The following is a 15,843-nucleotide window of genomic DNA, read 5'->3' on the forward strand; positions in this document are numbered from 1 at the left end:
TAAGTCTAAAATAGTCAGTATATTACAATAATGAGTAGACTAAAGCATGCTAGTATAATTTTGTCCATAATCTTTACTGAGCCTTCAGGCTTTACTAAATTTCAGTTGGGTGTTTGTGTTAGAGGTGGATATATCCAAACACCGATAGCATTGATACCAACGCTGGTATTGGATCCATACTAGCGCGATAAGATTGATACATTGTTTCTGTTCAGTATGCAGTCCACTGAATTGTGTTAAATAAATTCTTTTTATGGAAACGGGAAAAAACAATTCAGCCATCAACTATGAAAAATATCTGAACTGTCATGTCTTTTGTTTATATCCTGTGGCACAAATTTAAAAAAACAGAATTTGAACCGAAGGGCTTTAGAGAAAAAAAATAAGTCTCCAAAATAGACAAAACGCTAAAAAGTCGTTGTGGAAAATAATCATAATCATAGTAATCTCAGTAAATCACAATGATTAAGTGGTCATTAAAAGCAGGTGCTTCAAAATAATGATTCATCTCATAAAGCAACACACACTGCTCTGCCCTACATAAGCTTGTTTTGCCCCCTCAGCTGTAAAAGGTTGATGGGGTGTTGTTGTCACCCTGCCGGGCAGGTAGACAGGCGGGCAACACGGACACCCTAGTACAGCGGTCCTCAACCTTTTTTGCGCCACGGACCGGTTTATGCCCGACAATATTTTCATGGACCGGCCTTTAAGGTGTCACGGATAAATACAACAAAATAAAACTAGTACCGGTACCCAAAAAAAGAAGGTTTATTCATAACACACGTGAAAAGACCAAGGAAAACCGAGTAAGCGATAAAAACGATAACAAAATAATGCTGAAAACCGATAAAAAGCCTGAAAACTATACATTTCACACCTGAGCCTCAACTCCAAACCAAACGACTCACGGACCGGTACCGATCCGAGGCCCGGGGGTTGGGGACCGCTGCCCTAGTACACGGGTGTCAAACTCCAGTCCTTGAGAGCCGGTGTCCTGAAACTTTTACATGTGTCCCTGCTGCAACACACCTGAATACAATTAGTAGGTCATTAGTAAGATTCTGTAGACTGACTGCCTGCCAATGTGGCAATTCAGCCATTTGATTTATGTTACAGCAGCTCATGAGTTAACATGATGCAATAAAAGTACTTTCAGAACTACATTTTTCCAAACACATTTACTTGAGTAGGGTTAGGGGTTACCACTTCAGCATGCAGTCAAGTTCTATAGAGTTTTGCCAAAGACCTACTAATTTTATTCAGGTGTGTTGCAGCAGGGACACATTTAAACGTTTCAGGACACCGGCCCTCGAGGACTGGAGTTTGACACCCCTGCACTAGTATGTGAAATTGAGAGCAAAGCGGCGACCTCAATCTCAAATTCAAGGTCAGAGGTCAAGTTTTCTGAAAATCTTGTGAATGCAACAAATCTGTTAGGAGGCTGAGGGGTACACCTGGCCGTGCCATTATTTTTATATCTATCTTCACTTGGAATCGGATCAATATAATATGCACAACACTAGTGTATGTATTTGTCCACCCAGCCCATCACCTGACACCTATTTCTTTTTTAAATGGCAACACTCCTTAAATGGGTCCTATCAGAACAAGTGGCCAGTCCAGTGTTTCTCAGTAAGAGGCCTCGTTGTGTTCTGATTCAAAATGATGAAGGTATCTAAAGATTCTCAGGAGAAGTTGAAGTACGCCTAAGTGTCATTTCTTATCTCTGCTGATGTTGATGGCGCTCGAGCACCTTTGTCGCACGCATGAGTTCACGCAGGATTAACATGAATAGGCGGCAACTTTACTGCAGGTGCTTCAAATTGGCACTGGATGTGTTTGTGTGTTTATTTGCGTGTGTGACTGAACTAACTGATTCGTGGGGAGCGAGCTCGCTGCCGATGATGAGGCGATATGAGCGCTCACCAGACTGTGAAATGTCTTCAGCCAGCGCTCGGAGACCGCCACCAGAGACAAAAACACGGTGAGATTATGTGTGCGTGTGTGCAGTGCAGTGCTGAATCTAAAGTTCAGCCATTCTCTTTCCATGTCTGCCGCATCTTTCATTCCTGTCGTGTCTTCCCTTTGATGTCGGCCAACAAAGACAAACTTGTTTTGTATCTTCCTTTCGAGTCGTCCTCCGCCTCTGGAGAACAGAGAGAATTCATGATACAGAATTCTCCGGCTGTCCTTAAACTCAACCCTCACCGCTCTGCACTGCAGATAACCCCACGTAAGAGGCAGGAGACAGACATATTTCTATTTCAATAGACGAGAAGTTTCTCGGCACGCTTTGATCCTGTGGTGTTATTCTCCAACAAATCACATTATCGATAAATCTGCACGGATTTGTGTTCAGCGTGCAGAGGAAGCGTAAACTTTTTATTTCTCTGTGTTTGGGATGCTCTCGCTTTGATGTCTTCCTTTGATTACCCTTCTGTCCATCTGCTTTTGTTTGGAGTGTTCTCTGCAAGAAATACAAATCCTGTTTAAGCACCAGAGTTCTGTCTGCAGATGTTAGCTCATCATCTTTTCTTATGTCTCCACTTAATCCTTTACTTAGAGGCAGCGCTACTGGTAGTAAACAGTATGTTTAACAATCTCATGGAGCAAATATGGAACTTTGAACTCTTTAGCTGAATAATAATGTTTTCTCCATAGACTGTATATAAAAAAGGGACGTAACCATCATGACATCATACATTCGCTTCTGGACCGATTTGAAGTCCCAAAGTTAGCAGTTTGGCCTCCTTCAAGTTTGTTTTTTCAAAGTATAGAAGGGATCATATTATGATAAGATAAGATAACTCTTTATTGTCATTGCACAGTCATACATAGTACAGTAGTACAATGAAATTGAAAAAACTGTCCTACGTCGGCACTACATATAACACAACACGACACGATATGACACATCACAACGCAACAAACAACACAACACAGTATATTAACTTAGTATAAAAAAGAAGAATAAGTGTATGTGTATTGCACACTGTTATTATTGCACATTAATTATTATTGCACCTTGTTATAAATATAAATATTATTGTTATTGTTTTAAACATTGTTACCTCCCCCCTAAAAAAGTCCAGGGAGGTATCCAGTCAGGTCAGCTATTTACATTGATCAGGGCTATTGCCCTGTCGTAAAAGCTGTCCTTGAGTCTATTTGTTCGTGACCTCAGCAGGTCCCGATGAGGGTATTATGAGCTAACAATAGCAATCTTCATATTTTAATAACATTTAAATTGGTGAGTTATAATTCACCACACAGCCTGCAGCCATGTATATTAATGCTGTAAGGATGGGCATTTTAACAGGAAGTCTGTGGGGATTTATGCTCTTGTACAAAAAGCCTCAAGTGGTCATTAGAGGAACTACATCTTTTTATTTTTTATCTTTTTGCACGCCCACGTTGGCTTCATTTTTAAGCCCTGGAGTTTGCTGCATTATCTTTGTCTTTCTAGAATAAAAAAACAAAACCAAACAAAAGTACTTTAAAGTTTTCTTAATTAAAAAAAAAATCAACCAATGAGAACTCACAGGAATAGACTTTTTTTTTCTTTTACTATAGCATTGATTAGAAGGACATATTTAAATCTTTAGGATTTATTTCAAGATAAATGATAAATTTCATAACTTCCATGCTGAGTTTCAGCTTTCTTATTTTTGGACTCCAGTCCAAAAATGCACAGCTTCTCTCTACTAGAGCAGAGAGAAGCTGTGCATTCTTCACAGTCCAGAATCATTATATTCATCATTATGTTTTATCTCATACTGGGAATTGGTTCAGATCCTTAGTTTATCCCAAAATCAATAAGAGGCAGTCAGAGGAAATAAAAGTCCACAGGTCCACCAGTAGATAAGTTCGTTTATAATTTTCTCCAACAAGCTTTCCTGACATCACCTGTAAACAACGGGACGTAGGGTGCTTCGCTTTTAAGAAATTATGTTTGTAGCTGATGTTTGTCTGCAGTTAACTTTGCTTTTTGTGGTCCAAACTGTCTGTTTTCCTCCTGGGATCCTAAAGCTTTTCTTCATTTCATTAGTTCAGACAAACACCAGGAAAAAAAACTCATTTAGCATAAAAAAAACAAGAAAGAATTCATGCTGGATCGCCCATGCATAATATCTGCATCTGCCAGTCTGAATTAGGAGGGGAAAAAGAAATAGGAAGGAAATTGATTCCATTGTTGTGAGTTACTGCATTAATGAACAGAGCGGGGTCCGTCTGCCAGGGAAAATGAAACCGATCAGAAAGATCAGATAATATTTAATAACTTTATATTTACAGGGAGATTGAAAGTTCCTTTGACAGACACCTTCTGTAAGAAGAAAGTATTTTTAAACTGCTTTGTAAGCGCTTGGTTTGTGCTACCTAAAGTTTAAAGTAACAGCTGCACTTATCTAGACACTGAATCTCTTTATCTGTTTAGTGTCATCCTAATGCAGCCTATATGACTTCCTTTAATGTCCCGAGGCTTTGACCATAACTGCAAAGTATCAGCCTGCATGGATCCAATTACACCAAAGTCACGAGGAGCATTTGATTTATTGGATGTTATGAAATCTATACGATTACCTTCATAGCAGTCCGCCCACAAGGTGTACCGTCAAACTTCAAAGTATTTTAAAAATCACGTGTCATATCAGTGCTGTAATTTGTTACATATGGGGGCTCATGTTGTCATCCTCTGTTCCCACAGAGATGTTTCTTTCATGCTTTTATTGGGTACAGAAAGGCTTCCTGACAGTCCACCTCTTGATCTCTAGAGGACGTATTTCATCAACAACATCTTGAACTTGTTATCGGTCACTTCAAACCGTTTCTCAAAGACGTGCTTCACCTTTTATCTGTCTGCACGAGCTATTGTGTGACGTCATCGTTTAAATGTTTTTGCAGGTAAACTGTGGTCCAGAAGTGTGAAGGTGGCGTACAATCTGCTGCACAAACTGGGAACCAAACAAGAACCGCTCGTGAGACCTGGAGACCGGGTGAGTGAGGCAAAAGCATTCATGATGGGCTGAGATGGAGAGAGCCGCAGAGAGAACAAAGGGGAAGATTTTCCAAGGGGGGGAAATGAGTGCGAGGCCACAATTGGGGGAAAAAGAGAAAAGGATCTGCAAGTGATCTGGTAACACAGAAACAAGCAGTTATTTCCAATAATGCGTTGGAGGGTCATCAGATGTGACTTTACGAGACACCCAGTCAACCGTCAGACCTCAGTTCTTGACGTGGGAGTTGTTTTAGTTTATTTTAGCTCGCTTTGTTTGGTTTCTGTGTTATTTTTTTAAATTGTTATGAGTTTAGAGTAGGTTATGTAATCCAGTATGTTTGAGACACTCCCATGTAGTGTCAGTAAGCGTGTGCACAAGGGCCTCATGCAGGAACTGCACTGTTTGCAGCTCCCACATTGGCTTCAGTTTTCAGCTCCGGAGGGTGTTTTTGTTTTAGTTTATATTTCTTGTTTATTTGTTTTTTTAAAAACTGAAAGGATTGATCGGAGAGCCTGTCACTGTCCGTGGTACAGAAACATAAAAACTGTGCATCATGAGGCTCGCCGAAGTGTTAAAGTTGATAATATGCTGCTTTACTTCACGCAGAAAGAACATCGGGCTAGTAAATGAAGGTTGTTGTAGCGACAGCAGACACATTTTTTCTAGTTCATGTTGTCTGTGAGTGAAAACAGCTTGTGGTTAGAAAACAACTCTGTGTTCTTCTTCTAACAAAATATTTTGCAAAGCGTGTTAAGACTGCATTTGTCATTCGGTTAAGTATTGTTGCACTTGGCTACTAATTGACTGCTGTAAACTTTAGAAATTGTTGCTGTATGATTCATTTCAATGCACTCTTTTTAAAATATTGGAACTTTAAGTGAAATTCATATGCAGTAAAGTTAGCACCATACGTTTCTATGTCTAACGTTTCACTGCAGGTTTTCTCTTTTTTAATCCTTTCAGACAGATAACGGTGCTGAAGGTCGCTGTGTTCCTGGATAGTAATTATAATTGATTTTCATTGCTATCACCGGGCAGTCAGACTGGTTTACCGTTTCATTACATTTTTCCTTTTCAACCTTCTGTTTTGTTCAGACCTCTCAGTAACAAGTGACACATTTTTCCTGCGTATGACACTTTTCATCAACAAGGAAGCTGTCAGAGCGGTTTCCTGAAGCAATTCCTTTTTTTCCACCATCAAAGAAATGTGTCAATTTAGTTTTTTTCCACCCAGAACCTTTGGTGCGTGTCCTCCCCTCTCGCCTCTCGCCTCTCTCCTCTCCTCTCCTCTCCTCTCCTCTCTCCTCTCCTCTCTCCTTTCCTCTCACCTCTCTCCTCCTCTCCTTTCCTCTCTCCTCTCCTCTCTCCTCTCTCGTTCTACAGCTTCACTTTAATACTCTGTAACAAGAAAAATGCTACATCATAATATTTGTAAGAAGTTATTCCAGTGAGCTATTATGAAGCGTCCTGTATAAAGAGCTGGACTCACAAACATCAGCCTCTTCCCGCTTTGTTTCTTTTGGTATTTGTAAATCAAAAAGCAGCGAGAGAGTTTGTTGACGTCACCTCTCAGGATTTATGCAAAATCCGCCACATGGAGGTTACTTAATACTTTAAACATGGACTCTTGCATTGTGCTTCCTTTCTTCTGTTCCATGCTAATCATCACATTATGCTCAGAGCCCCCTATTACCCAACACTCCACATGCCTCCACACATGAAATCATGCTTAAGTGGAAAAAGGTTCAGTAATGCTCCCACATGTTTCTGCTGCCACGTGACACCCATACTTCTAGCCCCTCGTTCTTCTTTATTTTAAGCTTAATTTCCAGCTCAGTGGGAGACTGAGTCAAGACTGGCTCCATGCCAGCGTGTGACGTTTTCAGCCAGAAGGCTGTGTGTTTAATTACATTGCAAATTCTTTCCCCTGTAATTTGTTTAGAAGACATTTTTGCTGGAGCTTTTAGAGAAATTACACTGCATATTTTCAGTATCTCACCTGAGCAGAGTGCTTTGCAGAACGATTAAACAAATAGGTTTCAACAGGAGAATGTTTAGAAAGCCGATGAGATTTAATTACACGCGAGCAACAATAAAGGAGTTGTTACTTTATGAAATTACGTTAGAGGTTTTGTGTTTCTGTGCAGAGAAACAAGTTCAGTAAGGTTTCAGGGAATGATGCTGCTGAAGAATCAGATAAAACTGTGGATGTGGTTTCTCTTTAACAAGTCCTCTTGTGCCAAGTTTTGTTTTTGAATTACATTTTTAATATGACATCATTATTGCAGGGGACTGCAGATCCAAACGGACTCCAACTCTGGCAAAGAGCATCAAATGGCAGTAATTTTCATACAAAATGAGTTTTTTAAAAAGCTGTGGTGTCATGTGACACGGGGGGAGTCATTACAGAGGTGAAAAAACTAAAATGAGAAAGGAGTAAAAAACATTTCCCAGAGGCTCTGAGCACCACACAATCATCAAGTTCGTTAAATTCAATTTCTTTTATTTTTTTATTATTACATTCACTTAGATCTTTACTTTTAAATTACTTTTTAATGAGAGCTTTCTATATTTTAATCCTTACCAGCACCGAGACCTGAATAATGTCATCTCGTTCTGTCATTTGGTCTTATGATGAATGACAATAAAGAACTTTCAACTGAGAAGTGTTAATCCCATAATGCACGGTGCACTCAGGAGTACCTGTCCAGTACGGATGGATGGATTGTCTGAGATTTGCACCGAATTTCTCTTTTTTCCTATGTTTGTCACATGCATACCCTCCAAATCAAAACATGCATATGATATTTCTTCTGGTGTTTAAGTTTGAGGTTCAAAGCCATCTCCACTGTGATTGTGCTGTAGAAACAGGTAAAGGTATTTACTTATTGAAGTCCAGGCTCTGGCTGCTGGGCTGGGGGCCAGCGTACACTCGTCTTTAACACCGCTCTGGGTTCTTCACTAGCTTTGTGTTAGCATGCTGTCTGTGCAGATACTTATATTTGCAGTACAATGCAGTTATTTCATGCATTTTGAACTTCACCATCACACTTTTGTCCTTCTGTGCAATAATAACAAAAGTATCATATTTCATTCCCGATTGTATACAAGTGCACAGGAAGTGTTTTTTTCTTCTAAGCTTTCATTGTGCAGATAATTGAAGGACCCATGCTTGTATTAACATCATTGTAGCTGTGATGTCCATTACCACTACAGAACACAACGCTGCAACATGTAACTAGTTAATGGCCTAGTGTGTTGCATTAGAGCCGTTCTTTTTGTGTCATCGCTGTTATGCAAGTCTTGTTGAGATCGGGTTTCCTCACTGCAGAAAGAATGCTTAACGAGGATCAGATGTAAGTTGGAATAATTTCGCATTTACTTGGTACCAAAGAAAGCTGGTGCAACAGCACATCTTTACAGTTCTGACATTGTTCTCCCACCGAGATCATTTTCAGACAGATATTCCTCTTTATTCATTCAGTACCTTCTAGTCTTCTAGCCCAGCTTTCTGACTTTTCATGAAGCAATGAATAGCTCTGCATGTTTTGCATCAAGAATTTCCATGAATGTATAGCAGTTCAGTTCAATTCAGTTTTATTTATATAGCACCGAATCACAATAACGAGACTCTTTAAATTGTAAGGTTAACAACAAAAGAGAGAAACGCATTTGACGGAAGTGGGTAAGAAAAACTCTGAGCCAGGCTCGGGGAGGGGCGGCATCTGCTGTGGGAGAGGGAGACGGGACGAAAGTCACACTGAGATATGCGATGTAAAGAAAACAAGTGGGCAGCTCACGTACGTGCAGTGTTTCCTGACATGCACTCTGCAGCCTTTACAAGCAGAAAACGTGAATCTCTCGGCTGTCGTTTACAAATGAAACCTGACCCGCTTCAATGAGGCGTGCACATGTCAACAATAGCCCTGTTAAAGCATCATTACACCACTCTCATTCATTCAGGTGCACTTAGCTTATACCGCCAACTCTCTGCCACACACACACACACATTAACACACTCACATCCACTCTTGTGGTGTACTGTACTGTATATGGAAGCTATTAAGAACTTAAGCAGGGGTCCACCATTATCATCACAGCATGCAACTGGAGCTGAACTGGACCAAAATGCTAGAGCGCGAGATAACAGCCTAGCTGTGACGTAGAAAGCGGGTTGATGGGTTCATGCTCTGTGGACACGATAGTGGAGAGAAGTTTGTGTCTTTGCACTAGTACTGTAAATACTGTACGTCACCAAACTTATGAAACACAGTCAGAAAGTTGCGAGGAAGTGAAAGACACAAGGTGATGGCATTAAAGGAGAAATTGTCCAAATTTACGTTAGCGCAATTTCTTTAGGTGCAGCTTGTTTACTGAAAGAAATTAAAATTTTAGCATTGAGTTTTAGTGTATTCTGTGTGTTTTTAACAAGAGCTGTTTAAAACGGCAACCAGTAGTTCAGAGGTTTAAGTTGAACCTCAATGTGCTAACAGAAGGTTTGAAGACAGACGACTGGAATGAGAGGAAGGACTGTGAGCAGGAGAATGTGAAGTAAAAGATATTTGAAAGTAGAAGAGGTATTAAACAGAACAAAGAAAGCAGAAGGAGAGGAATAGAGGAAGTGAAAGAGGGAGGGATGTTGACCAGATGCCCCCTAAATGATTCAGTTTTGTTGTTCTCTGGTTCTCTGGCGGCAGCTCCTATCAGCCATCAGCATCCAGCATCACAGACACAAAACATGTTCCTTTCCTGACTTCGTTGCTGCCTTGTCTGCTCTGTCTCGTGCTCTCTCTTAAGTAAAACAAAAACCTCTGAAATCCTTTCAGATGTGATATTTCAGGCTATGATTGGTTTAAATGTAACTCCTGGTTTGGTTTGAATAACCAAATATTTTTTGTTTATTGCTTTAACCATCAAGGCAACATCATAACTTTCCGTCCATCCTGAAATTTCCAAAGATTTCTTCCCGTTTTAATCTGTAACACATGTATTATGTCTCATTCTGCCTGTAGGTGGCGCTAGTTTTCCCTAACAATGACCCCGCCTCCTTCATGACAGCCTTCTATGGCTGCCTGCTGGCTGAGGTGGTTCCTGTGCCAATAGAAGTACCGCTGACCAGGAAGGTAAGAGGAAAACCGTCTAATTAAAATTTAAGGAATAGTGAAAAATATGTGGGCGTTAAATATTACTATATGGTGAAAAGTATTTTGTAATATTAAAAAAAAGGCAAAACACCAGCCAGCAAACTGCAGTTTAATACAAGTAGAAGAAACCTTAATACTAATTTACATAAAACTGGATATAAACTGTTTTTATTAAAAAGAAATGGAAGCAGTATCCTTAATAAAACAGTAACTTTTATTATTTTTTGCACCCATGCTTGTTTTATTTAATAGTGCAGTCCTCAATTTTTCTTAGTATGGACGGTTCTGAAGACTGTAAAGCTGTTTAAGGGTCAGGTCATTGATGTAGTAGTTTTTTTGGCTGTTGCAGTATTTTCTGTTCAGACGGTGATTGTTGAAAAGGTGCGATGTGATTTCCAATGTTTGTGTGGCCAATAGCAGTGTTAACGGGCCACCGTGACTACAGGCTTCCTCGATGATTAATGGCGTCACGTTCGGGGATCTAGTTCAGAATTCAGGGAGCGTTCGTGGACCTTTAGTGCCACGTCTCCTCAACAGCATCTAACAAAAAGGAGGCTGTAAACTAATCATGGGGTTGAAGGTTGGATAACCACCCCCTCCACATGTTTTGCTCAAGTTCAAGTCGATCCTGACAGGAGGTTTTGGATTTCTTCATTGCTTCATAGCTGGTGTAAGAGTCCAGGTTACTGCATGCATTGATTTCAAACAGCAAAAGTGATTGACTTGTTCTAATAAAATCTTCTTAGCTTTAGCAGTTCATCAAGTAGGAAATGTGACGCACACCATTTGTTTTTTGCTGTACTTTCACTGCATCGGTGGTGCTGGTGCACTGTCTTCAGGCACAGGATGTTTGCATATAAAGGCCACAACAAAGCTCAATGTCTTGGCTGCTGCTCAACAAGAAAAGGATCCATGCCCGAGCTGAACTGTAGGTAACTGGATTACCAGTCTGCAGTGCTCAGTTATCAGGTACCTTGCAGTTTGTTTCGAATCTCTTAGATTACCAAATACCCAAGAAAATAAGAATAATTCACACAGGTTCAGACATGCTCTGCTTTATATCATGAGGAGGGGATTGGTCATTAAAGGTTGACAATGAGGAGTTTCTATTGTTGGAAGAACAATTTGATAACATTTCTATTTAAATGTCGTCTTATTTTCTGAAGTGAAACTGCATGAGCAGGTTGAACAGAGGACGTGCAGCAGAGTCGTGCAGAGCTAATTCACACCAGTCAGTGGAGCTAATGCAACACTGGGGGGGATAGCACTGAAAACATGAGTCATTGGAAGGCACTTTGTGATTCAACACAGAGGCCGCTGAGCTTTGAGCTGAGGTGTAATGAGAGCCAAATGTCTCTGAAGAAGCGACTGCGCTGCTGCTGCCGTACATTTGTTTGAGTCATCGTTTGGACTGAGCGTAGCTCCGCATTGTAATATCCTCTGGGAGGAACCAGGAGGGCTGGTGTGAGTCTCGTAGTCAGTGTGGATTTCTGATGATCAGCCTAGTGATCACTTCACTACACCTTCCTGTCAGGCTGATTGTTTACAGAGAAGCAGGTAAATTATGATGTGCATCGAATCTGCAGTGAGCAACGAGGAAACAGCAGCAGGAACCGACAGAAACGCCATGTTTCCATCGTGTTTTCCCACACGGTTTTCCATCTTCTCACGTTGACTGTTGCTGTTTTATTTCATTAGCAATGTTTCTATTGCACCCAGCGAGAGCTGTTTATCTCACTGTGGCAACACCTACACTTACTAATTAGCATTTTAAAGTTTGCTATTCAGTGCTTAACCAGGAAGAGAGGACTCCCGAGATCTGAGATCTCCTTTGTGCTTTGTCCAACTTAGGCAGCAGCTTAATCGGCATTGGTTGCATCATGAAAGATGAACCTTATATACTTACTTTGAGGCTAAATCTCAGATAAAGGTATGAATATTGTGTCTAACAGAGAAGGCAAAGAGCAGACGTAACATTTGCAGACTGATGTAACTGCCTCAGAGTCGTTAAAAGCAGCTTGATTTCAAGCAGAGGAAGCAGTGAGCTTTAGGGGAAGGTAAAAGAAATCATTCTTGGGAGTTTCAGGAATAATTTCTTATATGTAGAAATTAGTTTGTAATATCACAGTTGAACCAGCGAACCTGACAATTTCACATAATCAGCACTGTAGATTTCCCCTTTCATGACTCTTATAGAACAGAGAAGCTGATGATGACCACAAAGCACTTACACATTGATTCCAATCCTGCTGATGAATCACAGATCAATGGTCTTTGTCTCTCTGCAGGACGCCGGCAGTCAGCAGATTGGGTTTCTGTTGGGGAGCTGTGGAGTGACTGTAGCTCTGACCAGTGACGCCTGCCATAAAGGGTTACCCAAGAGTCCCACTGGAGAGATCCCACAGTTTAAAGGTCAGAGGCACATGAAATTTATTCGTAAAAACATCCATACATGCATCTTTAATCCTCATACAAACACAAGTGTTGAATAAATCTAGACTGCAGTGGGGATTGTAGTTTAGAAATAAAATCAGCGTCCGTCTTTAGAAATATGCAGAAAAACTGCAACTTTTAACCGAAACCATTAAAAATCTTTAACCTGCTTTTTAGGACAAGTTCTGCTCAAATTTGAGTTTTTCAAATGCGTCATTATTTTAAAGAATCCATTTAGAAAGCAACTGTATTCAAATAATTTTAAAAAGACATCGGGACAACCTAAAGTTGTTAGGCAGTGGTGTCAAACAGAAGGCCCGGGGACCAGAGTTGGCCCTCCAACGAATTCAATCCGACTTCTCTGTATTTTTACAGCTTTTCTTACTAATAAAATCCTCCCTCATGGCCATGGACTAAAGTAATTAAATAATAGATAAACAATTGATTGTTAATTAATGTGTAATTTCATACATTTATCTCTTAAAGCTTAAACCCAAAGAGTCGTCCTGACAGATTTTTTTCTTTACTACATCACTATTTCTTTATCATCGAGAAAACAACTGAGACATAGTATTAAGACGACACTTTGCTTTATATATATGAAGATAGCTGAAGGATTCGATGTGTAAGTAAATGTCTTTACAGATTGACCCACTTAAGGCCAAAGTGGGCAACTGGTTTGACATCCCTGATTTAAGGCAAACATGAGGCCTGCAGGTCAGCTGTGTCAGGGTTTCACTTTTTCTGTTAACTGTTTGATCTGATTTCTGCTGTGTGTGACATGTAAATGAATTAAATCCAGATGTGTTTGGGTCTGGATGTGATTGTCATTTTTCATTGTGGCCCTCGGTGAAATTGAGTTTGACACCCCTGCAGGGAGGTGGGACAATCCATTCAAACAAAGCACATCGTGAAGGTAAAAGTGCATCCTCTGCCAAAGCTGCCAAAAAGCTCCTTTTTGCAGTTTTAAAGAAAGTGGTCCATGTTTTGTTGCTTTGCTCCAAATCTCCACTAGATTTATGAAATGATCCTCAGTGATTTTTAGTATAATCTCACTGGCAAACAGACGAGCCGAGCAAACTCTCTGTGAGCAATCACAAAATTCCCTCTCAGCTCTTTCCATTTCTTGAGCCGCAAATCCACAAAAAATAACCATAACCTTTATTTAAATCACAAATTCGAATCTTAATCCACCAGCAGACTCTTGCAATTATCAGGACTGAACATGATGTCCTGACAATGCGGCGTTTAAAACTTTCAAACTGGCTGAACGAGACTGCAGACAAACACGTGGTTCAGAGTTCAGAGCGTGGTCCCGCTGTTCAGTTGGATAAATGGACAGACTGATGACTGCAGACGGCTGGGTTTGAGTAATGGATGACAAGGAGACAGAGAGAGAGAGTCAGAGAAGTGGTAATGCAAGTCGATAGCAGAATAACTGACACGACTGAGGGAAGAGAAAAATGGATGCAAGTCATGTGATAGATGGAGGAAAAAGAGACGTTAGCGGTGAACAAAAAGAGAGAATCTCCTGCTGATTAATAACCACTGTTTGCTTTGCAGTAATGGATGTATAAATAGCAACATCATGCTAGCAGATTTATTGCTCCTTATTCAGCCTGGATTTAGTGTGTGTGTGTCATTAAAGTGGAGTGCTCCCCTTATTGATCAGCAGGCTATAAGCTCATCTCGTTCTGATTGTTTCTTCTGTCTCGCTCCCCTGCAGAATCAGCAGCAGTAAATTCAGGCATTAACAGCCTTCATGTACTCGGCAATCTGCATTCACTCGTTTTCATCCGTGCAACAGCTCAGCACGGAGAAAAACATCCTCATAATAATAATAATTTGTCTTTGTGAGGGCGCCAGTCGCTCTTGCAGCACAGTTTTCACACGTTATTGTTTTGCTTATATTCACAAACGGGTGCGATTGCGACTCAGCGTTAAAGGTTGGTAATTTGATCTGCGTCTCATCCAGGATGCCAGAATGAATCACACACTGACTCTGAGTTTATGTCTCTTTGAATTAAAGCATCTGCAAAGACAATTAAGAGATGAGGTGCAGCAGAGTAATGAGACGTGAACTGAGAAACTTTTTGTTTGTTTGTTTTATGACTTCAGTCTCAAACAAACTCTGTGATAGTTGTCAGTTGTTCCAAGTTATTATTCAGCATTCTCAGTTTTCCATGACTCAATGAATAAGGCTCAGTTTGCAGCCCACACTGTAACTCACTACATACATGTGTGGGTGGACGTCACATATTGGTTTGTGCGGTGTTGACGTTAGCCACGTTAGCTTATGCTACAGTAACACAGTAGTGACTGGAGACCACAGAGTGGACTGCGACCAATCACAGTCAGCTGCCGTCTTCAAATCGACTTTGGTGCATCGAGATGGTGATAAATTAGCAATAAGATGGAATCATTCTGCTGTTAGTTCTCATTAAGTTCACATTAACTGCTTGTACCTCATACATTTATACATTTTTCCATTAAATTCTCAAAGTGACGACGATTTAACTGCACAATGCACTCAGTAACTTACTGTTATTATATAGAGATATAACCAGAACACTAATCTGTCTGTTTGGTAGTTGGGGTTTGGTCCACCAGGGCCTCCGCTCCTGGACACATTGCCCGACCCCTACGGCACCTGCTGCAGGACATGGGCTTACAGGAGGATGGGCCCATGTCCCTTTTTCGGGCTGTACCTGGCCAGGCTCCATGGACTAAGGCTCAGCCACCAGATGGTCGCCCTCGGGCACCCTCCCCAGGCCTGGCTCCAGGGCGGGGCCCCAGTAACACTATCCCGGGCAGGGTGAACTGTTCCCTCGATGGTCTTGTCATAGGGGTCTCTTGAATCGCTCTTTTCCTGGTCCCTCACCCAGGACCAGTTTGCCACAGGTGACCCTACCAGGGGACAAAAGCCCCCCGACAACATAGCCCCTGGGATCCCTGGGACACAGATACCCCTCCACCATGATAAGGTAGTGATTCATGGAAGAGTTGATGTGGTTCGGGCATCTGACAAGGATGCCTCCTGGGCGCCTCCTGGGTGAGGTGTTCCAGGCATGTCCCACTGGGGGAGGCCTTGGAGCAGACCCAGGACACGCTGAAGGGATTATATCTCTCGGCTGGCCTGGGAATGCCTTGGCGGTGTTCCCCTGGGCAAGCTGGAGGAGGTGGCCAGGGAGAGTGAGGTCTGGTCTTCTCTGCTTAGGCTGCTGCCCCTGTGACCCGCCCCCAGAAGAAGATCGATGGATAATTTGTCT

The 15,843-nt window shown here is 41.3% G+C and overlaps 1 protein-coding gene across 7 annotated transcripts in view; it reads left to right on the forward strand.

The window, feature by feature from the left end:
- Window positions 1–15,843, forward strand: part of LOC101480681 (disco-interacting protein 2 homolog C) — a 205,257-nt gene that overhangs the window by 152,079 nt on the left and 37,335 nt on the right. For all 7 annotated transcript variants that reach the window (XM_076877149.1, XM_076877148.1, XM_076877150.1 and 4 more), the window contains 3 exons: window positions 4,903–4,994; window positions 10,010–10,120; window positions 12,430–12,553. In XM_076877149.1, coding sequence (XP_076733264.1) covers window positions 4,903–4,994; window positions 10,010–10,120; window positions 12,430–12,553 — 327 coding nt within the window. The remainder of the gene's footprint in view (window positions 1–4,902; window positions 4,995–10,009; window positions 10,121–12,429; window positions 12,554–15,843) is intronic.

This window comes from Maylandia zebra, linkage group LG18 (assembly GCF_041146795.1).
Source record: "Maylandia zebra isolate NMK-2024a linkage group LG18, Mzebra_GT3a, whole genome shotgun sequence".
Classification (NCBI taxonomy): domain Eukaryota; kingdom Metazoa; phylum Chordata; class Actinopteri; order Cichliformes; family Cichlidae; genus Maylandia; species Maylandia zebra.